Raw genomic sequence first — 27,119 nt, 5'->3', positions numbered from 1 at the left:
GAATAAAAACTCATTTATAAATATTAAAAGGAATGGGTGATTACAAATAATATCATCTGAAAACATAGAAGAAAAGCAAGAGAAGATAAAAGCAGTCAAAAAAAAAATTTGGAAAGATATCCAAATAAGCAAAGTCATCCTAAATGCATTGAAGGATGAAAACGGGGACAGGATGACAAATGGAAGAAAAACGGAAAAGATCTACAAAAGCAATTACAAAAAAACTGCTTTTTCCACCAAGGATAATGGGACCATCACACTTAAATCTTCATTTCACCCCACAGTACCTGGGATGCTTACAGAACAAGTAGGAATGACATTAATTAGACTCAAGGTCAAAAGTAGTTGACTGAATCAAATATATGTAAAGAACAATAGTGGAAAGAATTCAATTGTGAAGGCATTTTAGGAGCTAAACAAGAGGCGGATATGAAGGCAGATAGCCAACATTTCAGGCCCTTGATTATTTAATTAAAAAAAAAAAGTTCCAGAGAAAAACATCTACCAACCTTTATACTTCTTCTCCGATCTATATAAAGACTTCACAAGGAACATCTATTCACAAATTGAAGATGTTCCTGGGGACCAAGAAGACTATTGCAAATGATGTTCAACAATGAACCTCATCTTTTACCATCTCAGAACCACAAAGTTCTATTGTGCTTATCCATTGTGTTTATTGCTTGTTGATTTAAAAAAAAGCTCCCATCCACAGATTAAAATGACTCAAGATTCAAAAATAACACAGCCTGATCACGTTCTAATTAAAAAAAAAAAAACAAAAAAAAAAACAGGAAGACATTTACTAGCCCAGAAGCATCTACCATTATACTGGCAAAGATCCAGTGCAGACTCAAGGTTGAAAAGGGCTCTCTTGTGCATACTCCAGTTTGTGGATAGAAGTACGTTAATTGTATCAAGCCTTACAATACTGCAGAACCTCCTGGAAAACATCTGTATTTACTCAAAGTAATTTACCCTATAAATTATAGAGCAAATGGATGAAGAATGTCTATTGCTCAAATTTCAACATGTACTTAAATGGATATCCTAAAAAACTGTCAAAGGAGAAAGAGGGAGAGAGGAGGAGAAAGAGAGGGTAGAGAAAGAGAATATGACTGATTACCTGAGACAGACAAGACAGATGGACAATAAGTAGGACCCAAAGTTGAAAAGGAAGAGAACGTGGTGAGTTTCTTTTAGAAAACCTCCTAGTACTTTTACTGAGTATCCACAACAGCAAAGGCCTATACACTTTTAAGGTGTATTTATTAGAAGCCCAATTTCTCCAAATTTCTACAATTTATTACTATCATTTTTACATCTAGGGGAAAAAAAAAGATATCCATATATTCAAATTAATTTCTTCTATCTCATTATCTATTTGTGAGGTCAGGATTAAGGGACAGGAAAAGGGAAAGAGATAAGACTTCTAACGTAGAAAAGTATGAATTCACAACAATTACTGCCCTAAAATAATTCATGATACAGAAATGATTTCTATGACATAATAAAAGTAGAAAAAAGCAAGTCTTAGACAAAGAGTGAAAAAATAACAAAATCAAACCCCACCAAGAATTCTTTTACATTATTCTAAAGCCTAACATTTTCTGAAAGGGAATACTGCAGTGTCAAACATATACAAATAAATCAATTATGCCAAGTTTCCAAATACGGTTAATAAGAAAGGTTTATTTTCTAACTAAAGATAGAGAATTATTGCAGCATACCAGCGGTAATGTTTAAAGTGAGCTAGCTGAAAGTCTAGTTTTTACTAAAAGTTAATATTGTGAACATAAATGCTTTATCAAAAAAGTAGTGTTTCTGAATGATTTTTAGAGTTATCTTCCCTACTTAAATACACATGCACTATATATATAGTGCATGTATGCATGTTTTTATAAAATGTATGTCACCATATAATGTATAGTGTATACATACATACACATATATTTATATGTCTATAAATTTGCACATATATATCTACATATATGTGTCTACACATTTGCATCTAACAAAGTCTACAAATGTCTACACGTTTGCATCTTACAAAGCTTCTGATGATATATTTATAGCCAAGACAGCATGATATGAACTGGATAATTACAGTTTCATTAACTCATAGTTGATCATTGACAACTGACCCCACAGTATTCAAAGTGTATTGATTACTGATCAGTACCAACCTGCAAGTCTATAGTAGTGTGCCCCAGAGCTCTGTTTCAACACTGAATGACTTAACATTTTCCTTAATGACTTGGATGAAGACATAGAAAGAACATTTATCAACTCTCCATAAAACACAAAGTTAGGATGACAGTAATTAATATGTTGGATGACAGAATCAAGATTTTTGAATGACTTCAAAGGTTCTACAATGGTCTAGTCTAAAACATGTCAAACCAGTAACCTACAAAACTTTAACGCAACAGAATCAGAAAAAAACTATAATTATGTAATGTTCAACAAAACAAAAACTCAATACAACAGAGATATTACTAATTTGTGGTTTACTAAGTCAATAAGCTGCCCACTTGGATCCACTTCTATTTTGAGTTCAACATCAACACAAAATGATGTCTCCTAAGGATAATTAAAAAGTTGTTGTTTTATTATCTATGCAAATAAAGGAGGGTGGAGACATGACTTGATTCATATGCAAAGAAGCCTAAAGATTTTAGTCAAATACTGGAATAATATGAGTCAAAAGATAATATAATATTAAGGGCAGTATCTGGAGCAAAGTTATTTAAAAGTTCTTCCCCAAACGACATTGGAGTGCTGTGTTAAATTCTGAGTACTTTATTTTAAAGAAGCATACTAACAAACTACAATATTCTGAAGAGGGGAACAGAATGGTATACAGACATAGCCATAACACAATAAAGCATGGTAGAAAGAACTAGAGACATTCCCTGTTATTTAAATACACAATTAGGGTGTCACTATACCTTCTCTTTTCTAAAAGCAGCAAGATAAGAATCTAAACTTGAGAACTCATTTTTCCTAATAGAAAAACTGTTTTGCTCCATTTTTTACAGTGAATGTCATGTAATGATTGAACAATTCAAAACTAAAAAATTACCCAGTCCCTAGCTCAATGCCTTGCAAACAGGAGCTTAATAAATATTTGCTGAGTTGAATTACCTCCTTGCAGTTCCAATTCATCAAATGGGAAAGGTATATGCATGATTTCACCCATTCCATGCATGCCATGGCCCTAAATACCAACAAATAAAAAAGGTCAAAGGTACATATTAAAAATCTATCCCTGATCATGTTGATGTCTGGAGCTGAAGATCAGACAGCTCCAAAGCCATATGTAGCTCACCTCTCCCTTTTGCCCACTATAAACATGAAGTAACTGATGCCCCCACAGGCGAACTGACTTGTTCACAGTAACATAAGTAGGATCAGAGGCAGGATGTGAATCCAGGATCTCTGACTCCAGACAAAGTGGTTTTTCTATTGCTACCTTCTCTCCCTTTTTACATATTCAAAGAATACCTCAGATCTCTTTTTTCCCCCTTAATCACAAATGGTATCTCATTCATCCATTTGGTTTCTTAGGAAGAAAGATTGCATCTTTTTTTTTATCTTGACATTACCAGCAGCAAAATGCCTTGTATTCCATTTGAATTGAATCAAATTGTAAAATTCTAAACATTTACAAAATATTATACATAAATGACCTTAATTTGATCTTCACAGCAATCCAGTGAGGAAAGTATTCTAGACATCATTCTCATTCTAATTTACAGATAAAGACACTGAGGCTCAGAAAAGTTAAGGCACCTGGATCATATGGCCAACATTCTTTCCATGGTACCACAACTGCCATAATACGATACTGGGCACATTAATATAAAAACTGTATCCTGACATTCTCCTTTAAATAATTTCCCAACCTGTTCCTGTCTTTTTTGAAAGATTTTAGCAACAAATAAATCTCGCTAATGTAATCTTTCTGATATAAATATAAGGCTCCTAAATAAAAGAGCCTAAATAAAAGTACTTCAGGGGAAAATTAAGTAAACTGAAACATTCTACTTTAAAAGAAATGGAACTTTCAAAAATGTTTTGCTCTTAAAGTATGATGATTACTAGACTTGTTTTTCCAGTTATCCTATCTCACAGGCAAAAACAACAGGTTAAAAATATGAATACACATAAAAGTATACAAAAGAAATAAATGTATGACATTTTCTTCAAAATAAATTCAAAATATAATTTAACACAATGTAAAACAATGTCGCTTTAATATTTAGGTAAAAAGTTTATCCTCCATTACATATAACAGAACTTTACTAGTTGGCTTTAGAGTAACAATCCAAAAACTAGGTACCATCTATTGCACCTAACTAATGAGGAAACAAGATAGAGAGGTCAAGCAACTTGCTAAAGGCCACACAACAAACCAGTGGCCTGACCAGGCTCAGGATCTAGACTTTCTGAAGCCACTCACGTGATTCTCACAATTCTAAATTAATTAAGCTCAAATTGAAATTCAGCCTCCTTCTATGCAGAGAACTATCTAAAAAAAGTCAAATTTGAATATTTCAAATAAGGTTGTTTAATACCTGAATTAAAACTGCAGAATGCGTTAAAGCATCATTCAACATTGTGAGCACATTCGAAGTAGGAACTACTCCAGGATCATGACCCCAAGAAGTTATTAATAAGCGATCATAACCCTATAGGACACAAATGGACAACAGATAAGCAATCACTCCTAAACATAATTTTAAAAACATTTTAAATAATTAATTTTATGGTCAATAACAGCTTCCACTCCCTTGGCACTATTTCCTCCCATGTTAAAAAATAAAAAATAAAAATCAAATGCACTCAATGTACCTGGAATATATCTGGAAGTTTTCGCAGCCTTGTACCTTTGGAAAGTAAGAGAGAAGGTGGTCCTTGCCCAGTAATATGGTAAATGTATAATTTAAACCAGACTGAACTGACTTCTGGAATTGCTGGTCCAATGTGCTACAACAACAATAAAGCAGATCTTGATACCAAATTAAAGGGGAAGTTGAAATAATTAACTTCATGTGTTCACTAAGCACAGCAGATAATCAAGTATTTTTTCCACAATTGCTACATATTTCATTTCTGGATTGCTACACTTGTGAAAATATATTTCAAACGCCCTAAAGATATAATGTCTAAAAATATGTTCCAACAATTGAAAGAAAAGGTGACATAAACTACCTGAAAAGACTTTCATTATGCCTCAGGAGTTACAATGCAAATGCAACTTGTCACAAGTGAGACCATTCCCTCAAACAAATACTGAGTACATCATGCTCTGTTCAAAGTTCTATATTTTATGCTGCGGAAGATACAAAAATGTACAGAACAAAGAGCACAAGTGTGTAACTAAATACTAGCGGATTGTAAGTACCTTTATATAAGATGGAAAAAAATTTTTGTGCTTGTAAAAGCACCCCTAGAAGAACAATAATTTGAGAATATTGCACTAGAATTCAAATCTAAGTTAATTACAAACCCCACTTGATGTACAGGACATTTGTATTTCAAGAATTTTACCTAGGGCTTCCCATTGGGATACACATTTTACTTTGATAGACAAAGAACAAGAAATAGCATCAGGCCTGATACAGCAGACATTCCCTCTCTTCACCATTCCCTCTCCAAAACACCTGGGAAAAAGAGGCTTGAAAATAGTACTGAGGATTTTTTTTGTCATGTGTATAAAAGTAGATGAAATAAAGTAACAACATTAAACTTGCTAGACTTTGGATAACCATAGGACCATTTGCTGTATGATTTTCAAATTATATAACATCTTCACTATCATTTGCAAAAGATTTAATTTTTTCTTATCATATTCTCAAGAATGTGAAATAAAATTTCATAGCTTTCAGGAATATGTACTTTAAAATGTTTTATTAATGAATGTTTACTGTAATTCTAATTTTGGAATGAAACGCCTTTTTGCCACTCACAACTTCTCCAAACAAAGATGATAATCCTGCTCCCTAAGACGGAGATATTTACTGTCCAAGATTGTTAACTGGGAGGCCCCTAAGAACAACTTAAGGTCAAAGAGGATTATGATGGCCACTCTCTGTTGTCTTCTAGGGAGAAGTAAACATTATTATCCCTTTGAGCAGATATTTATTCTTTTTACAATGTCATTACCTGGGGAGTACAGCTGCTGATGGGTCGGATTTCATTGGTGAGGGGAGCCATGGAAACAAGCAAAGAATAATTTTTGTTTAAGACTCTACTGCAGGTGGCAGGATCCAAACCAAGGAGGCTTTCACATCGTAAAAGATCCAAAGGAAAACCTGAATTATGAATAAGCACACACAATAAGAATCAACAAAAATCCAGATGATAATGGGAAAGAAAAAAAGTTTAAGTCTATTACCTTGAATTTTCTTAATGAAAACAGTTTTAAGTTCTAATCTTCAAGGAAAAATCACTATGCCTATTGACTAGTTCCTGACATACTAGCTAGAAAAATGGAAAATTAAAGGTAATGCCCATTCACATCCTGACTTATAAAGTACAGCTGGCAGAGAACTAATCATAAAACCATGACCCTACTTACAAACCCAATATTTTATCTATACCTCAAGATCAAATATGTAAATATGACCTATTTAATTTTATTGTAAATAATTCTCATAGAATCATGGTTTTAGAAATTATATGCAATTATCATACCATAATTAGGTTGTTCTGGCTGTGCCGTTTGTGCAACTAAATCTTTATTGTGTCGTAAGAACAATATTGTGTTTCTCAGAGTAAGTGCATGATCAAAATATCTTTGTGCTTCTCCTTCACCAGTACTCTGAACCTAAATCAAGAGAATAAATCGAACAAATAACATATTCACTTTAATAATATCATTCATTTTAATAAATCATCACATTACAAGGTACAGGTAAGTTTATACTTAAAAATGTGTAAATTTGTGCAAGCAGTATGAAACCGTGCCCTGCCACTTCATCTGTGTTTCCAATTAACCCTTTAGAGGTACAGCAATGAGAAATAAAGCCATCAGTACTCATATGTATGAAGTGATACTACTACAATTTGAACAGTGGTTTCTTTTTCTTCATGATATAATAAAACAAATGAGTTAGAGGATAGCACAAAATTAACAAAATAGCATCCACTGTTGGAATGTCAAAATCAGACATATAACTTGTTGCTAACAATGACAAAAGCAAAACCAAGAGTGATTTATTAGAAAACTAACACCTCAATAAACCCCCTAAGGAAAAACTAGCTCTTTCAGAAGACACAGTCAAGAGGTGAACCCTTCGCTATTTGAATATGATGTTAATGAAGGCAATGTCATAGATTATATCTCCAAATAGATCAATTACTCTCTCAAAGGGGAAAAATATAGGTTAGGGCTACAGATAGTACCTCTCTTTTTGTCTAGTCCTGTCACAAACTCTGTATTGCTCATCACATGTTGAAGTGAACATAAAATACAAAGCACATGTTCTACTGACACCGGGTTAGTAATATCATTTTTGTATATGAAGGGTAGCATATACATTATAAGAATATGGAAAACTAGAGGACAAGTCCACAGCATATTTATATATATGTTTACAGCCTATACACACACACACACACACATATTTATATCCCATATTAAAAAAAAAATTTAAACCTGTGGAGTGGACAAGACCAACCACATAAAGTAAATCAAAATTAGAAATTTTAAAAACCAGGAAATTACTATTAAAAAAACTAAACCTCAGAATACAGAATTCTTTACCCAGGATTAGCTATAACACATAAAGGAGAATTATGGGGGGAGGAAATATGAGAGAGAAAGCTTTTCTAACCTGGTAATTACTATATTAATGAAAGATAAGATAAAGTTTTTTTTTTTTTAAATAGCCTGAAAATCAAATTTGTTGTGTTAACACACAAGAAATTAAATTCAAAAGTAAAGAAGAGGCACAATAAATTGATGTAATTTTTTAAATATTGGAAGAACAGCAAAAATCCAATGTAAGACATATAAAAGAAAAGTAATGAAGATTATTTTAGAAATTCGTTTCCTGCACTAACAACAGGAACAAGTCATACAAAAAAGGAATAAAAAGAAAGTATTAGATTTTTTTTCAAAAAATAGGAACAAATTAGAATTACTGCAAATTCAATGAATAGCACATTAATATATAGGGCTGATAAATGAAGACCAGAAGGCACTATACCATTAGTCAAGGATCAAATTAAGCCCACAAACTCTTGGCAGACAAAGAACACAACAGACAGGAAAATATCAAGGGTAAAAAAAAACACCAATAAAGGGGCAATCAAGATTTATAGCTAGGAAAACTAGGGCTGTACTCACTGGGAAAAAGTTGGTTAAGGGCAAATATGGCTGAAGTCTTCAAGATGCTAAAAGGGATAGTGAGAGTGGATATGAATAATTGTGATACCATGGGATATTGTTCCATATTTAAAAGTGGAACAAAAGTTCAGGTAAATCTCACCCAATGGTGAACTTAACACTGGCACAGTAAAGCTATAATTTAAGAAAACAATCACAAGATTGTATATCCTGAGCTGTAAAGGATACTAACAACTATTTAACTCATCCTTTTTATTTTACACATAAGGAAACTAAGGGCCCAGATAGAAAAAACTTGCCTAAGATCATAGAGCTCATAAAGCAGCAGAGGCAGGACCCAAAATCAAAACCAAATCTTCTGACTCTAAATACAATGCTCTTTCCACAACCTCAAAGCTATTTCAGAGTCAATTTACTTCTAGACTCAGATTTCTAACTTCCCTTCTATATAATTAAATTAATTGTCTCTATACAGTTAAGATTGATGATCATGTCACGCTTTCCAGCAATCAGTGGACTCATCCATTCAATGTTAGGGCATCAAAACTGACAAGAATAAATGTATTTAACACATTTAAAGAAGAAAAATAAATATATGAAAAGATGGTGATACTTGTAATATTATCTAGCTTCTTAATTGCAGTCAGTGCCCATTAGTTCCTTCTGCAGAGAAGTGTATTTAACTATGCTGAAAGTTTCACAATGAAAGTTTAAAATTACCTTTTCAAGTTCTACAAGAAAGCTGTCCAGAGATTCATCTGATAGTTTTCCAACTTCAAACATAGTGACTGCATGGCTTTTCAAGTTCTAAATAAGAAATCCAAGAAAGAAAAAACAAGTTTAATTTATAAACATTTTCTAATTTTTTTTTTCATTTTTTTATATAATTAAAATGTGGTTCAATTTTTAAAAACTACATTACAGTCTTTCCTTCCCATCCCATCCCCCACAAAAAAAATTCAAAAAAATAGGTGGCACAGTGGATAGAGCACCAGCCCTGAAGTCAGGAGGATCTGAGTTCAAATCTGATCTCAGTTCAAATCTGATCTCAGTTCAAATCTGAACTCAGAACACCTGGGCAAGTCACTTAACCCCAATTGCCTCAGCAAAAAAAAAAAAGGGGGGGGGGGAATTTTCTTCATATCACAAAGATTTTTTTAGTTATATCTTAAATATAGTTTGGGTTACTAGAAAAAACATACTTTTAAAAAATACATTTTTATATACCACCTACATTTCCCAGTGTTTCCCCACACATCTCCCTCTCAAAGAAAGCCATTACTTATAAAAAAAGAATAAAATGGGGGAAAATACAGTTCAGCAAAACTAATGAATCAAAAAAAAAAATCTAATGTTATATGCAATATTTCAGATTTATAATTGCCATTCTATACAAGGAAAAAAGTACCCTTTCTTTTCTTTGGGAATGTATATTTGCATACTCGTTTTCAAGAAATAATCATATGAAGCAATGTACATATGCATCATAAAGTTTTCAACTTTTAAGAAGAAAATTACATACTGGTGAAAGATTTCCCATCATTAAAAAGGCAGTGAGAGTCGAATCAAATAGGAAAGCAATACGCTTCGTGTATCCTGTAGACATACTTAAGCTGCTTATGCTGGCTGTATCGGCTAAATTAAAAAAAAAAAATTGCAATCCATATTTACAATCAGTGAAATCAAAGGCTTGTTTTATCTGTGTAGTCACTAAAAACAGTTCATTAATCTAAAAATAATACAATCTCATAACTTTCATTTCAACTTTATTTCTACTGATGATGAGAAAGGATATAATTATTCAATGAATAGAATACTGAAGGCATAAAAAGGGCACCCAATCATACAAATATGAAACTAAGCTTAAAAAACACATCACTGTTTGTAAAACTACAATGTATATGAAAGATTTCATGAGAATAATTTTAACTTCATTTTTATTTAAATTAAAAAGCTCAACAAATTCTACAGATCATTTTCTTTTCCTCTTTAAGATTTTTGTTTTTTTCATACTTCACAATTTTAACCAATATATTGGTTGATTCTTTCAACCATCAAATTCTAACCATGCATTTCTTCAAAAAATCTGATACAATGCACACATTTTGAACCTTTACATAATTATAAGAATTAGAAAATAAATTAGTAGTCATCCTCATTTTTCTATGTTCATTTGCCACCAAAAATATCAATTTTTTCCTCAATTCTTAAACAAAAGCAACAACCATGAAGATATGACGAAGTTAATAGTGCTTTGATACAATGCAGAAATATTTCATGTTTTCCACATTCTACATTTTCTACATTCACAGATATAACAATGTTCACCTGGATCTTCTTGACTATTTGTGTCTGTATCAGTTGCTGAAGAAGCTTCTTGCACAGGACTCCTACTTTCCCCACCATCCCATGAAAGGAGCATCTTTTGTGGGTCTAAAGTACTCCTATTGATGAATGAGTAAATTTAAATTGAATATACGTCTATACATAACCTTGTTAAAAAATCTATTAATGTCGGCCTTATTATTACACACAATTTTACACGCATATTACAGACAATTTTAAATGGATGACATGATCTAACCAAGAACCAAGTATGGTCTTTACCATACAATTAAGAGTTAATATATATGAATGAAAAGTCAGCTGAAAAGTAGCACAGTAAGACAAGAGGGGAACCAGGACGGAAATGAAGAGAAATAAATTCTCATGGCAGGTCTACCAGTAATTAGCCATTACCTTGGCTGAGTTAATTCATAGTCATATTTTTCTATCTGGAGTTTTGAATTGCTAAAGCCCTTTGCATCCTAAAAATTCCATGAATATATAAAAATATTTACTTTAGTCGGTTTACAGAAGGAACATTCCGCCATGATGAATGAAGCTGATCCATATTAATTACTTGTCCTTTCTTATGAGCAAAACCTAATCGACAGTACATGGAAACTGCATTCTGAAAATAAAAAAAATATATGCATTAATACTTAGATGAAAACAAAGTACTTAGGGAATGTATGAATGAAAATACTAAGACAGTTTATATTGAAGTTCTTAAATACTTTCACACTTCACAACTACCCAAGCAGTTTTTTTTAGATAGCTGTATTTCTCCCTTGACATATCAGAGAAGAAAAATACAGGAAGATCCAGAAAGTCCTCATATAGGTCAGTTTTCTAAAAGTTCTAACAATTCTAATCTGTTACTCTCTTAGAATACCCCTGAAAATCTCAACCAAGCTTCCGATCCACCTAGCCTTACTGACTTATAAAGAGAAGAAAAAATTGACAAAAAAAAATCATCAAACTTTCACTTCAAACAATGAAATAAAATCAAATTTCTAAATAAAATTACATACCTTCACTAGGGATAAGTCTATCTCAAGGACATTTGCAAGCTAGGAGAAAAAAAGTCAAAAATAATTATTTAAAAAATTAAGTTTATAAAAGTGGATGCATATTAATGAAAAAATATCATTATAAAATTAAAAATTATAAGTGATAGTGAACCAACCAATTTTTTTTTAAAGGCATAATACTCCTTATATCTGCTTCTATAGGGCTTTTCAGGTGACTTCTCATAACCACTTAGCTCACATGGGGGAGTTCCTAATCAGTCCCAGATACACTAGGCGGCTCCTAACTACAAAATGCTGACATGCCTCCTCTCCTTTCTCAACATAATGACTTCCCTTCCAAGTTCAGATCTTCTGCCTCCACAGGGAGACCTACCAATTCCTTCCCCTATGCCTCTGTTATTCTTATTACTCTCATTCTTTCCACACTTATCTTGGACTTCCTTATTTGTCTACTTGTTCCCTCTGCCCATCCCCATGGAATTTTAAATTCTTTGATAATAAAAGACCTCCTTATTCTCTGTGAATATTCAGCAGGCAACAGCTTAGTGGATAAAGAGTCAAGAAGACCAAATTTCAAGTATTGCCTCTAACACATACTTGTTTGGGAGACCCTGAGCAATTCAGTTCACCCTTCAGAAATATGGAAACTCTAAAACTTTAAGCTACAAACACTTCTCATTGGAGAAATCCCTATATTTATGAAATTACAGGTCTAATACCTACCTCTACACTTTGACCATAGTGGATGCCTAAATAATATTCCCTGAATTGAACTGATATCATTAGAAGCAAACAGAATGAGAAGACTGCATAAAGTAAAGAACCCAGACAATAAAGGAAAAAAAAGAGAAAGGATCCAAAAAAGAAGACTCAGGAGAATATGGTGCAAGTCAAGGTAAAACAGAAAAGATAAGCCCTAGCCATCATAATTCACCGTCTCTTCCATACTCTTACTTATACCAGACACCATATCCTGGAGGAATCTCCACTCTAGGTTCTTTTGTCCTAATTGGTGACTGCTACCTCTCTGTCTCCAAGCTTCATTTCATTTCCTTCTCTCAGGTTATTTCTTCTATAACCCTGTCACTTTCCTGCCCAGTTCCCACCCTTCAACCTCCATCCTCCTCCAATGCTTACACTGCTCTGACATCATAAATATAAATAGGGTATGTAAATCTCTTTTCTTCATGGTCCCACTTTATGGTCCCCATAAAGAAAAGTACACCTCCCTACCCACTACTCCCGAGTTATTTCCCCCAAAAGAATATAAGTTCCTCAAGCACAGAGATTATCTTTGTTTCTATATCTGTATCCCCAGCATTTAGCACACAGAGTATTTGGGATGCAGCACATGCCAAATAAATAAATAAATGCTCTTTCATTTGTTCACTTACTTTACAAAGGGAAGAAAGAATTACTTTAAAAAAAAAACAAACATTTATTTCATTTATTCCTTGACTTAGTTATGATTTTAAAAGGTCCCTTGATAAACAAATATGGTTCATATTTTTAATAGTATGATTATGGAAAGTCACTTGATAAAATAACTCAGACCTTTTTTTAAAATTTCCAAAATGAATAAAAAGAAAATAATTTGAAAAAATAACTTTCTTATGAAAGTCCTAAAACACAGTAGATTTTAATAATGTTTAAAATACCCAATTTATTCAAAACATCAAAGCAAAATTTATCTACTTTATTCAAATATATTTTATGTTTCTAAGATTTTGTTTGTCATAAGAACTGTCATACTTACCTCTGCAACATTAGTGTGCTCATCTATTGAAACAAATATTTTGTAGAGTAGAGTTTCAAAATAATCACCTTGGACCCGATTCATTACAAAACCTTCAAGTGGTGGTACTTAAAAGAAATATACATTTCCTTAGGAATTTAATTTTAATAAATACAAAGCAAACGTTTAAATATTTTACCAAGAAAAAAAAAGTCAGTCACTTCAATCTGATCTTTGACCTAATTTAAATGATCCAAGGAAAGTTTCCAAAAACTATCAATTAGCACTGTTTTCATTATAGCCAAAACCAAATAAAAACCCAAGATTATCAGGGAAGCTAAAACAAATTGTCCATTTATCACATGTAGAGAAGTGATCACCTAACTTCTATCTGAGAACTTCTGCTGAAGGAGACTACAGTGAATGAATATAAAGTTCTTGAACTGACGACCATAGTCTCAAAACTTTAAAAACAAATTGAAAAAATGAAGGACAAAATCAAAGCTGTTGCAGTGAAATTTGGGATTATTCTTTGGTCAACAACTGCAGAAGGTCCAAGGCAGGGAGTAGATGACTTAAGAAAATGAGGTCAGTGTCATGCAGAGTTGTGACTAAGGTGGAAGAAAGTGTCATTTTCTCTATGATTCTACTCTTTCCATCTAGTACTCAATCCCTTCTCCTCTTCTGCTTCTCCCCTAATATATCTCCACATATCTCTTTCAATTTCCTTAACCCTCTCTTTCTCCTGGTCCTTTAAGTAGCCGCATTTAGAATTAAAGCAGCCATAATTTAGAAAGTTTTTGGATTCATTTAACTGAGTTTTTATGCTATCTATTTTTCATTTTAAAAGCAGATTTCAAAATTTTTCTCATGGAAAAAAATCCTGAAGCTAGTTATAAATTTATTTTTACTTTTTAAATTAGTAAGGTTTCCCCATTTCTATCTTATATCTTAAATGTTATAACTAAAGTGAATTTTAACTTAAAAGTACAAACTGCCAAAAATATGTAGATGTAAAAATGTTTTAGGATGTATTTATTTATGAACCAAAAAGCAATTAGTATGCTATAGCACTACTCACAGGCATACAAGAACAATAGCTGCCAAAGTTTTGAAGTAATTGCCAAACAAATTGAGGTCAAGAAAAAACAACTGCTACCAGTATTCAGAAAGGGGAAAGAAAACTTCAGAATGTAAATGCTTTTTGAAAGACATATGATTTAGTACAGATCTCAAAGGAATGCCAGGGAGAAAAGAAAAGGATATATACCAAGTGGGTGAGCAAGTAGAAATGAAAGCCTAAAAGTGGGAAATTACAAAATATTTTCAAGAGATAGTGAACAACAATTAATGTATATATAAGGTTTACAAAATGCTTTCCTCACAACAATTCTACTTGGCTAAAATGGAGTTGAAAAAGTTGAGGAGATGGAGATAAGACCTGAAGTGAAAACTAAACTATGATGAAATCTGTAGAACAAGCAAGAGTTTAAATTGCTTCATGTATACAAAATCACTTAAGATTTTTGATTGAGAAATGCATTATGATCAAAATTGTACTTTTGGAAGATTTATAATATGAAAATATACAAAATAAATAAAGAAGAATGAGACTAGAAACAAGGGAAAACCATGTCATTAGTTTCACCATGAGATGAAAGACTAAATTAGGCTTTTCCTACTTAATTGTTCTCATAAAGTAGCCTTAATCAATAGCAGCAGAAACAGAAGAGAAATTAAAACAATTTTAGGTTTTATCTCGAATCCCTCAGACTGGTAAATATGACAAAATGCAAAAGTGACAAATTTGGGGAGATTATATTAAATGAGTCCCTAACATATTGTTGGTACAACTGTGAACTAGTCCCACTTATGAAAAGTAATTTGGAATATAGAAAAAAATCATTGAACTTAAAAAGCCTTTGGCCCAAAGATACTAATTCTGGGGATATGCCCCAAGGAGATAAAAAACAAAAGGAAAATTCCCATATATATATAAAATATTTAGGAAGATAATTATGGTGGTATCAAAAAATTGAACACAAAGTAGGTGTCCATTAACTGAAGGGTAGCTAAGTAAATTAGGATATATTAATGTAATGGAATGTTAATTGTACCAGAAGACACAGTGAATTTTACAAACAATTCAGAGAAATTCAATTGAAAACAGGCACAAGTTAACAAGTTACACATTAATGAAAAGGAAAACAATAAGGAAAAACCTCAATGTAATGTCTAATTTTTCCTTCAGAGGACTAAGTAATGAAATGCACCTCCTTCATCTTAGCTAAAAAGTGGTGGACAGTAACAGCTTGTAGTTGTTTAGTTGTTCCAGTGATGTCCAACTCACTGTGATCTCATTTGAGGTTTTCTTAGTAAAGATAATGAAGTGGTTTGCCCTTTCCTGCTCCAGCTCATTTTAAAGATGAATAACTAGAACAAACAGGGTTAAGTGACTTGCCCACAATCATACAGCTAAGTAAGTGTCTGAGACCAGATTTGGCATCAGGATGATCACTCTATTCAGTGCTGCCAATATAAGAATACTGTATACATTGGCAGGCATTACTGAAGTGTTGGCTTGTTTTACTTAAATAAGGCAGAATTGTTTGGGAAAGGAGATAAAGGAGAATCACTGAAAAAGGACAATGATATTTTAAATAATTAACCTTTTATGAACAAAGGAATAGCAGATATAAGAGTACAAATAATAAAAATCGCTGTGTTAAGAGATACAAATGCAAGGGGAAAAAAGAAGACTTCAAGTTTACTACTCTCGGAAACTAGAAAGAAAAATATTTACATTTATTAGAGTGCTCTAAGCTTAGCAAAATACTTTTCTCACAACTATCATGTAAAATATGTATTACAAATATTATTATCTCCATTTTATATGAGAGAACAGTGATATCATTAACTGAAACATAGAAATCAGAAGGAGTTTCAGGGGGAAAATGAGAAGCATTTCTATGTATTTATATAGCACTTAAAAAGTTTTATGAGGAAAACAAAGGCTATCTTATTTAATCTTCACAACACTGTGAATTAGAAATTATTCTCATTATATAAACAAGGAAACTGAAGGTAAGAAAGATGAAGTGATTTTGCCCACAGTCACATAACTATTATATATTCTCTCTATCACCCAGCTACCATAAGTTCAGCTTTAGATTTGTTTAACTTGAATGCTGGTGGGGTAACCACATGAAACTGTCCAAACATTAAGAAGTATAAGATTGGAACTTGGGAGAGAAATCAAGTTAGAAATGGATTTTAAAATGTCCTACATAGATGTGAAAGTTCAAATCATTAAAGTCAACATGTTTTCTAAGGGAAAGAACAGAGAGCCAGAAGAACAGACTAAAGCTGCCCAGCTGTAATGGGCAGGAAAACCAGGCAAAGAAGTAGCAGTATGAACAGCAGGATAGCTAAGCATAAAGTAGGATTACTGAGTTTCAAGGAGGAGCTGCAACCACAACATCAGAAGCTACTAAGTCCTAATGAATGAAAACACAGAAAAGTAACTGGATTTAGCAACTGTAGCATTTACTTTCAAAATTGCAACGTCAGAGACAGAAGCCAGCCAACCCAGAGAGTTAGAGAGTAGGTAGTGAGGGCATAGAAGCTATTATCAGAGCTTATTTATTTAACAATAATAATTTGGCAGTGAAAGGAAAGTATCCAAAAATACTTGTGTATTTTTATAATTTTTGTAGTCAAAAAATACTAATGTATATACTTTAATATCTAAGTTAGGAGTAAGTGTTTTCAAGTTTTTCAAGTTTAATGCTATCTATGTTTCAAGTTTTGAAAATATATTCAGTGATATCAATTAACCTCTCTTTAGAATATTTTTAAGACTAAGTAGATTCTAATATAAATTTTATCTAAATATATTTTATGAGGCTAAATCTGTTTTATTATTTTAATACCACTCAAAATTACAAATCACATAAAAAAAAGTTAACAAAGCTTTCACATTGTCTTAAATGAGCAAAATAAGTTCTTTCACTATCAGATTCAAATCATGTCAGAACAGGACAATTAAAGCATCTTCACGATTCACATACTCTAGAGCACATGACAGCAGGAGATTCAAAACTCTTCTAAAATTGTATGTCTTATCCATAACTAGTATAGAGCTTAAACACAACAACATTAAAATATTCCAAGAAAAAATAAAGATGGCCAAGTATAATAGTTATTTAAGAAATCAGGAAAATAAAATATTAAGAAACTTAGTTATCAATGCCCCGCCCCCATTTTTCTTAACGTACCTATCCACAAAAGCAGAACTCAAAGGTTACCTACTCCATAGACTTCCAGACCTCATCCATCAATAACAATATTCCTCCTCAAGCTTCCTCATACAGCATTCTGTAACTCTGCAAAAGTTCTTCTTATGAAATACTATATTACTATATAAAACTATCTGAATTGGCATCTTATCCATCTACTAGGTTATAACTTCTTAAAAGCAAGGATCACCTCTTACATAAATATTATCCCCCTTAGTGCCTAACACATTTTTCTGCATCCATTGTAGACACCTAATAAACATTGATATATTTGTACTACTTGTACATACATACCTGCAATACAACTGTCATCAGATATGGGTACATCAAGATAAATAAATCCTTTGTTATATAAACCTACAGAAATAAGCATACATTGTTTTAGATTTGCAAATAAACTAATAACTATTTTCTGTTCCTCTCCTCTGTTATTCTCTCCAACCGCCAACTTTTGCAAGATAGTATATGCTTTCCTTCCCTCCCCCCAATTTCTCTATGTGATTTTTAAAATTCTACTCCTTTTCATTTTTACTCTTCCTAACCTCTACCACAAATAGACAATTATAAATTATGCAAATTCTTTCATGTCTACTTTTTATGTATTAAAGTTTATATTTAGTTATCACTTTCATAATGTGAAATATTACTCCTTTCATATTAAGTTTAAATCAGAATTTTCCTGGATTTGTAAGACCCAGGAGAACTACAGGTTCAGAGAACCATAAATTTAGAACGAGCATAGAAGTCACTGAGTCTAGTATCTCATTTTACAGATGAAATGAAAATAATTTGAAGAAATAAAGAATCAGAAAAGCTAAGTGAATTGCCTGGGAATCAGCTAGTAAATGTCTGTCTGAGCAAGATTTAAGTTCAATTCTTCTTAACTGTAAGCCCAGATGTTCTTTGCTGGGTGTAGCTGGTTCTATTCATTATTGAACAAATGGAACTGAATTGCAACATATTTTCAAAGAACTCTGGAGAATGAGTGTGAATCACTACATAGCATTTCCAATCCCTCTGTTTTTGTCCACCTGCAATTTGGATTTCCTTCACAGGTTAATTGCACATTATTTCAAAGTCTGATTCTTCTTGTGCAGCAAAATAACTGTATGTATATGCATATATATATTGTATTTAATATATACTTTAACATATTTAATATGTATTAGTCTATCTGTCATCTGGTGGAGGGGAGAGGGGAAAAGTTGGAACAAAAGATTTTGCAATTGTCAATGCTGAAGAATTTACCCATTCATATCTTGTAAATAAAAAGCCATAAACAAACAAACAAACAAACGAATGAATGAATAAATAAAGATCAGCTAGGTCAGTGTTCAAATCTGGCCTCAAACATTTATCTTAAAAAAAAGGAAAATATGTTGCAAAATGTTCTTAGTATTTAATACATATTTCTTCATTTTGACAAACTACAAATAAAAATGTATTACTATCTCCCCGATACTGCATCTCAAAATTAAGAAGTGACGGGGGGGGGGGGGGGGGGGGGGGGGGGGGGGGGGGGGGGGGGGAGAATGACATTTTATTCCTTTAAATGAAGCTTTTCTTTCATTGTTTGTTTTCAATATCAGACTCATTCCTCTTAACAATTTATAACAGCAAGCAGAATAACTTAAAACTCAGTTCTATTATTTCTCTAAATCCTCTAAACATTGTTCCTTTCCTAATTTCTGAGGTTATCTGTAGTCAATGCTATATTTTATATTACTAACTCTAACCAATTTGGAGTGCCATTAATTGTTCTCTATTTGTTTCATACATGTTTCCTTCATCTTCCCAACTAAACTCTTTGAAAGCAGCAATTATGTTATATTTAAAATCACAGCTTCATAGATTTAAAATTACATGGGATCTTAAAAGTCATCTAATCCAATTCCTTTTTTACAGCTAAGATACAGGCTCAGAGAGATTAAGTAATTTGCCCAAAGTTATTAAGTTACAGTTATTAAGATTTCTCTTACTAGTATTCGTCATGGCACTGGGTCATTTTTTCAATATACTCAAAATTAGACAAATCTTTCTCATGATGTTTTACTAGGAAATAATTACACTTGATATGTTTGAGAGCATATTTCCATAGAAAATATGTCTTAAGAAACAGGAGTTTCATCTACATCAATCAGGGAATAGAAACCTTTCAATGACTTAAATATAAGTTCATATGTTGCCTAAAGGAATGTTTTAATAACCACTTACTATGTACCACATTGTAGTCTAAAGATCCAGACAATTGAGGACCTGAATCGATGATCTTATCAATAGCACATTTCTCAGACAAAGTGCATATCTGGGGAAAATTAATAAATTCTTTATTAAGTTTTATACAAATTGAATCCATTAATCTTTAAAACACTATTGTTAAAATGTTAAACTAAAGCTAGAGTTATAAAATTATGAGTTCATTAGTTTTTAAAAATAATTCACACCATCTGTTCAGTATCTTAGGACACACAAAATTGTGTACATTATTATCCATTTACTTAATGGCCAGAACTAGAACCCACAACAACAAACATTTCAAGTGAGCTTGCTATACAGGCCTACAAAGATGCTTAACTATCTTCTATTTGTTAGTTAATGACAGTCCAGTACTTACTCTAAGACTTTTAGTTTTATTTTCTTGGACAAAAATAGTATGTTATTAGAAAGCCACATCTAAAGATTTTTATTACAATGCCTTATTGTAGCATGGAAATGATCCAGGTTCTCAAAGGCTACGACAGCAGCATTCAGTCTCTGGTTATGTTTCCAAGCTGAAAAGGCACTGATACCAGATGACAGACTATGCTATCAAACATGAAGCACCCTAGCTAGTTCAGGTGCAGAAGACTGATGAATTTTGATATCCCAGGATATACTGAAGATTACCTATATAATGAAGACCACATTAATAATAAACATTTAATTTAATAAATAATTAGTGTTTGTAATTTGACTAGATAGTAAGAGTATCAATGAAATAATGGATTTTTTTTTAAGGATTAAAATTGAAACAAAATATGGAAATATATCTTTTTGTAGCTAATTCAAAACAAATATGACTAAAAATTCTATAGTGAACTTAGAATAAAAAAAATTTTTAATTACCTTTATGTCATCTTCTGTGATATAACCAGCCTGAACCACCCACCATGCCTCTATAGTAATTTCCACAGGTTTCACTGGTAGGAGATCACGAGCAGTTTTCCTTCTGAAAAATTTCTGCAGTGGCACAGTCCATTTGAGATAACAATTATCTTGCACAGTCATCCAAAAAATTATGACTTCCCCTTATGCCAAAAGAAAATATCTTATGCTTCCTTTAAGAGAACACACTAATCATAAAAAAGAAAAAAGAATCTATGTGTGCAAAAATGTTTGTAGCAGGCCTTTCTGTGGTGGCAAGGAACTGGAAACTAAGTGGATTACCATCAGGTGGGAAATGGCTGAATAAGTTATGGTATATGAATATAAGGGAATATTATTATTCTATATAAAATGATGAGCAGCCTGGAAAGACTTACATAAACTGATGCTCAGTGAAGTGAGTAGAACCAAGAGAACAATGTACACAGCAACAAGTTTATATGATGATCAACTGTGATAGACTTGGTTCTTTTTAACAGTGAGATGATTCTAAGGCAATTCCAAAAAATTGTGATGGATACTTGCATTTTCCTATTTCTTAACTGACTTCTTAATGTGATAGAAAGAGCCACCTGCATCCAGAAAGAGAACTGTGGGGAATGATAAAAGCATAGTATTTTCACCTTTTTTGTTACTGTTATTATTGTTTGTTTGCTTGTTTTTTTTTCTCATTTTTTTCCCTTTTTGACCTGATTTTTCTGACACACCATGACAAATGTCTAGAAGAATTACACATGTTTAACTTATATTAGATTACTTGCTGTCTAAGGGAGGGGGGAGGGAGAGAAGAAGGGAGAAAAATTAAGAAGGGAGAAAAACTTGGAACAAGATTTTGCAAGGGTGAATGTTGAAAACTATCTTTGAATGTATTTTGAAAAATAAAAAGCTATAATTATTATTTTAAAAATTTATCACTCCCCTCCCCCTAAAAAAGAGAATACAATGATTTCAAAATATGTCTTAAAGGATACAATGAGTATTTTGGAAAAACAACGTGAAGTGGATAGAAGGGCCAAACATAGTAGCAAGAAACTCTAGTTCCAGTCCTGCCCCCTGACAGGACTATCTGGCCATGGGCCAGCTGTACAGCCTCTCAGTATCCAAGGACAAACACATTAAGAAAAGACACTCATTCCCAAGTAGTTTGAGAAGAAACAATTTCTAAGTAAGAATTACCCCATTTGGATAAAATCATAGGTCTAGGACAGAGGCAGGAAAGTATTCAGAATTATTTGTGTATTCATACATGTATGAAGGTGTGTGTATACACACACACACACACACATATATGCAGACATGTTTGGGTATGCGTACATCACAAGAATTTTGAAGGGAAAAATATTTTCATCTCCTAGGACTCTAACTTCTAGTGACCTGACCCAATTTTAAAAATTTAGGCAAAGAGATACAAATTTAGGTGAAAACTATTTGAAATGGTGTAGCCACTTCTTCAATGTAGCTAATATTAAGAAGTCAATTAAGAAATAAAAAAAATGCAAGTATCCAAACTTATTTTTTTAAGTTTAAACATATATATTTAAAATCTTGTTTTTCAGTACACTAACATGTAAGAAATTAACTACAGGGGATAATTAAATTTTTTTGCATAAATGTGTTTTGAAAGACTAATTTAATAAAAGGAACTGCAATTTATGATCCTACTACTACAAAAATAAACACATTAAACAGGACTGTTTGATAAGAGAACAGAAAAAGGGGAAAAAAAAACTTACTTTTGATGACCTACACTGATTCATAAGGTCAATATACTGATTTCTTCCTATGCCAAGAAGCCTTAGACCTGTAACAAAGAACTTCTGAGTTACAAATTCTTTAAGTACGTTTAATATTAATATATTTCAAATAATTCTAAATAACTAATTCTCAGCTTTTATTTTTCCTTGAATATTTAATTGAAAATTAAATCCTAAAATTAAGAATTAGTAAGAAATACCTTGAAGCAGGAGAATAAAAGATCTTTCATAACAGCAAGCATTATTGTAATTACTGAATTTTTTTTCTGAATTAAATCAATTGTTAAAAAGTCGAAAATCTCTTCATTTCAAGAGAAGCAGGAGAAAAATCCCAAACTTTTGTATGGGGTTTTAATGTATGCCACTTGTTTAGAACTTGGATTCATTTGCTTATAAAAACAGATGTTAGGTTTTTCAGGTCAGTCTATGAAAGCCTACGTACCTGAAATATAGTACTCTCCTAATACTAATAGTACTTCATGGTGCAGATGAAATAGTTGTGTGACCTTGGACAAGTCACTTAACCTCTCTGAGCCTCAGTTTCCTCATCTGTAAAATAGGGATAATAACACTCACACTACCTACCTCAAAAAATATTGTGAGGATCATGCAAGACAAAGGGTTTGGTAAACCCCAAAATGTCATATAAATATAAGTTATCACTTATAATTATCATCATTATGATTCATCTTGTTCTCATCTTTTACAATGAAATGCAGGAAAAAATTGGAGAAGTTACTGGTCTGCTATTATTCTTTTAGATTTTTTTGTTCCAAGCCCTATTACACAAGTGGACCATCTTTTGCAACTAAATAAAACTATTGGGATACATATTCATCTTTGGGCTCACTGAAAACATTTTTAGAAAAACTCTTATAGACACAGGAGAATGGGGGATAACATGTACCTCTTGGTTATTCCTGTATTATCTTGACTCCTTCCACTAATTCTCTATATTTTGAAAATTTTCCATACCTCATAGCTTGGAGATTAAAAATATCTGGTATGGTGACATCTATTAAAAATGTTCATTTTTGTTGGATCAGCTAATGGTGGGGAATAGTTTTGTATGTGATAATCCCAATCATCTTCATTATTTTTATTAGGTTGGGAATAAGGGAACCTGGGTTCTAAGTGACCTGGGTTCTGCTCTTGAGTCTATCATTACCTGTTAGATCTTAGTCAAAGCTCATCTTGTAGAGAACTTATCCTGGCAAAATAAAGGCAATAGACTAGGTGATATTAAAATCCTTTCAGATGCTAATTAGCATCTATTATTAACAGGGTGTTATTATTAACAAGGTGTTAAGAATTATTTCTATGGGAAATGCCTGATTCTTGGATCCTACTCCTCTTCTTCCTCTTCCCCAATGACCTTGTTGCATCAAATACTCCCTATTCTTCCCCAAAGAGCAAGCCTGTAGTAGATGGAATGGTCTCAGATTAGATGTCTCCACCCATAAGTATATCTAGTCCCCTGAGTATTCAGACTCTATTTTTCTCACCTTTAGTCTCTACTACTTCTCTCCTGACTCCTTCCCCACCGACTAAAGATATACTCATCTCCCTATCCTGAACACAAAACAAAATTCTTTCCCTGGACTGGCAGACCTCAAATTATCATCCTATGTTTATTTCTCCCTTCACTGCCAAATTTCAAAAAGAACAATCTTCCCTTGTTGCCTCCACCTCCTCACTATTGAACATTTATGTCCATCTAAAGCAGGAGTTCTTAACTTGGGCCCTAATGAACACCAAAGGAGCCTATGGATAGATTTTTAAGGGAGGGGGAAGGGTGTCTGTAGACTTGGATTGGAAAGTTATACCTTTATTTCACTATAACTGGTTTCCTTTGAAGTCTTATGCATTTAAAAACATTATTCTGAGGAGTACACAGACTTGACCAGTCCATTACATAAAAAAGTTTTGAACGTAACGAGTTTATCTTCCTCACAAAACTTGCCACTTTTCCCAATTTTACTCTTTCTGTTACTGGCACCTTGTTACTCATGTTCAAAATCTCAAAGTTATCTATGACTTCCCTCTCTCTGTCATTTCCTACATCTAATTATTTACCAAGTATTATCAGTTCTATTTCCTCATTTTCTTGCACCATTTCCTCCTCTCTGCAACATTGCAACCCACATCCTAATCTTTTCTTCATACAGTATTTTAAAAGTCTCCTGAACTGGTTTCTCTCACTTTCCACCTCTCCATACACTGGACCTGAGTTTGAATCTTGACTATGTCCTCACATGTGAGCTCAGGTATGTCACTTACCTTCTATGGGCCTCCACTAATAAACTGAAGTATACTAGACTACTCAGTCTCTTCTACCCCAGCTACTGATATTGTTCCCTTCTTAAGGTATTCTTGGAACCCAGCTGGATTACTACACTAATCTACTAACTCAGTGCTGCCCCCTCCTACACCACCACCAAAAGAACAGCAGCAGATGGGCTAATAGACTAAGCAAGGGAAGAATGTGATGTAACACTACCTACTTCATATTCCTGACTCCCATCCCTAGATATGCAAGAAAGAGTCACTGAGGCCTTACACACCTGGCCCTTGGTTAGCAACAATAAATTTTGAAATTATCAGCTTTATTTTTTACCTATCACCCACAACAATCCTTTTCAAAAGCTAACAATTTCACGCCAAAGGTTTCTCAGGCCCTATTTCTCGAAGAATCAATATCTGGCTACCTAGGAGCAAATTACCCCCAACTCTCACTTCCTATTCTTTGATCCCCCATATTCCTCAAACTCATATACCATAATCATGTCTAATCTCTTTCACTGTGCCAACTTTCCTTTTTTCTCATACTTCTTTTTCTCACACTCCTTCCAATTATAGCAATCACTGAACCCTGGCTCTGCAACACCCCAGTTACACTAAATGCCTGACTCTCTTCTCTCTCACTGACTGTACTGCATTTTCATCCATAGCCCTTGCACTTTAATACTAGAAGAATAGCTAAAAAACAGTATATCTGACTGCCACTTCCAGAAATACTCAGGAACTTCTCCTTTAAGATCGCTTCATAGAATATATATCATTATCATCATTATTCTGTGAGATAAAGTCTCTCTCTCTCATCTCTCTCCCTTCTCCCCCTTTTCCCTTCCTTCCTTTTTTCTTTCCCTCCTTTCCTCTCCCTCCCTCCCTCCCTCTCCCTCTCCCCCCGCCTCTCTCTCTCTCTTCCTCCTTCCCTCCCTCCCTCTCTCTTTCCCTCTCTTCCTCCCTCCCCACTGTTTATCACCCTTTTCCCTAAATAATCTCTTGTTAGTTTTAGGGAGAAGAAAAGTATTGTTTCCTGATTTTCCTGTCTATTTTTTCTCAGAATTCTTAGCTGGCTCACCATTCAAATCATGTCCCCTAACTGAGAATGTTCTCCTTAAGATTCTGTTTTAGGCCTTTTTCCTCTAATTTTTTTTTCCTGGTGACCTCATTGTCTCCCATGGGTTTATCACCTCCAAGCTGATGACTCACAAAGTTAAAAATCTAGCCCTAGTTTCACTTTAAGATAAGCATCATAAGTTCCTTTAAATAGTGCTCACAGGAGAGAAATTCCAATCCATTCACCACCTCAACAGTCCTCCTCGGATCATAGTCTAGCTTATCAATGTTCTATTTATAATGTGAAATAGTAGTATGATCAAGAATAAGAATACCACAGAACTATAACTTCAGAACACTTAGTATTGCCTAAAATCAAATTAGCTTTTTTGGTTGCCATTATTATACTGCTGACACATCTTGAAACTGCAAACTAATAAATTCCCCATATCTTTTCCAAATTAAGTATTGTCCCATTTTGTATTTGTAAAGCTGATTTTAGCCCCACATAATGACTATATTTACTGCTATCAATTTCATTTTTTAAAGTTCAATCTATCACTATAAATAATTTGGTCTATTCACTTGTTGAGATCATTTTGGATCCTAAAGCTATTATCCAATATGCTAACTATCCAGTCCAACTTTAATCTGCAATATAAGCACCTTACCTTTGCCAAAGTCAACAATAAAAATGATGAACATTATAGAATTAAGAAACAGATTTATGACATGTTCCATCAGAGAGTTCTCTCTAGGTTAAAATCAATTCATTAATACGTATTATTCTTTTGAGTCCAGTCATTCAATCATTTAAAAATCTAATTAAGTTAAATTAAGTTGATATCCTCTATCCTTCATCTATCCATCTCTTCTACAATGAAAGCATGAGACTATTAAATGCTTTTCTGGAATCTTTATATAATCTTTCCATAGTATTCCCTCAATCTATCAATTTAATAAATTCCCTAAGCAACACCTTTCTTTTCTTCTGGTAGTCATATTTGTTTCACTGCTTCCTTTCTATTGCCAAGAATTAAAAGTTTTCCTCATTTGTAAATGACTAGTTCCTTTTTTGCATTCATAACCCAGAGAATAGGTACAAAAATAAGAAGATTCATTTACATTTTA

The 27,119-nt window shown here is 32.9% G+C and overlaps 1 protein-coding gene across 6 annotated transcripts in view; it reads right to left on the bottom strand.

Moving 5' to 3' along the window:
- The window catches only part of FAM91A1 (family with sequence similarity 91 member A1), a 53,298-nt gene that overhangs the window by 11,003 nt on the left and 15,176 nt on the right, over positions 1–27,119 (bottom strand). For all 6 annotated transcript variants that reach the window (XM_031947163.1, XM_031947162.1, XM_031947167.1 and 3 more), the window contains 15 exons: positions 22,626–22,693; positions 20,854–20,967; positions 19,963–20,053; positions 18,043–18,105; positions 13,472–13,578; positions 11,716–11,754; positions 11,200–11,312; positions 10,688–10,803; positions 9,882–9,994; positions 9,080–9,166; positions 6,703–6,835; positions 6,172–6,320; positions 4,858–4,992; positions 4,581–4,694; positions 3,148–3,220 (listed from right to left, as the gene is read on the bottom strand). In XM_031947163.1, the coding sequence (XP_031803023.1) occupies positions 3,148–3,220; positions 4,581–4,694; positions 4,858–4,992; positions 6,172–6,320; positions 6,703–6,835; positions 9,080–9,166; positions 9,882–9,994; positions 10,688–10,803; positions 11,200–11,312; positions 11,716–11,754; positions 13,472–13,578; positions 18,043–18,105; positions 19,963–20,053; positions 20,854–20,967; positions 22,626–22,693 (1,515 nt within the window). The remainder of the gene's footprint in view (positions 1–3,147; positions 3,221–4,580; positions 4,695–4,857; positions 4,993–6,171; positions 6,321–6,702; positions 6,836–9,079; positions 9,167–9,881; positions 9,995–10,687; positions 10,804–11,199; positions 11,313–11,715; positions 11,755–13,471; positions 13,579–18,042; positions 18,106–19,962; positions 20,054–20,853; positions 20,968–22,625; positions 22,694–27,119) is intronic.

The sequence above is a fragment of the Sarcophilus harrisii genome, chromosome 1 (assembly GCF_902635505.1).
Source record: "Sarcophilus harrisii chromosome 1, mSarHar1.11, whole genome shotgun sequence".
Taxonomy (NCBI): domain Eukaryota; kingdom Metazoa; phylum Chordata; class Mammalia; order Dasyuromorphia; family Dasyuridae; genus Sarcophilus; species Sarcophilus harrisii.
This window is presented reverse-complemented; position numbering and strand designations above follow the sequence as displayed.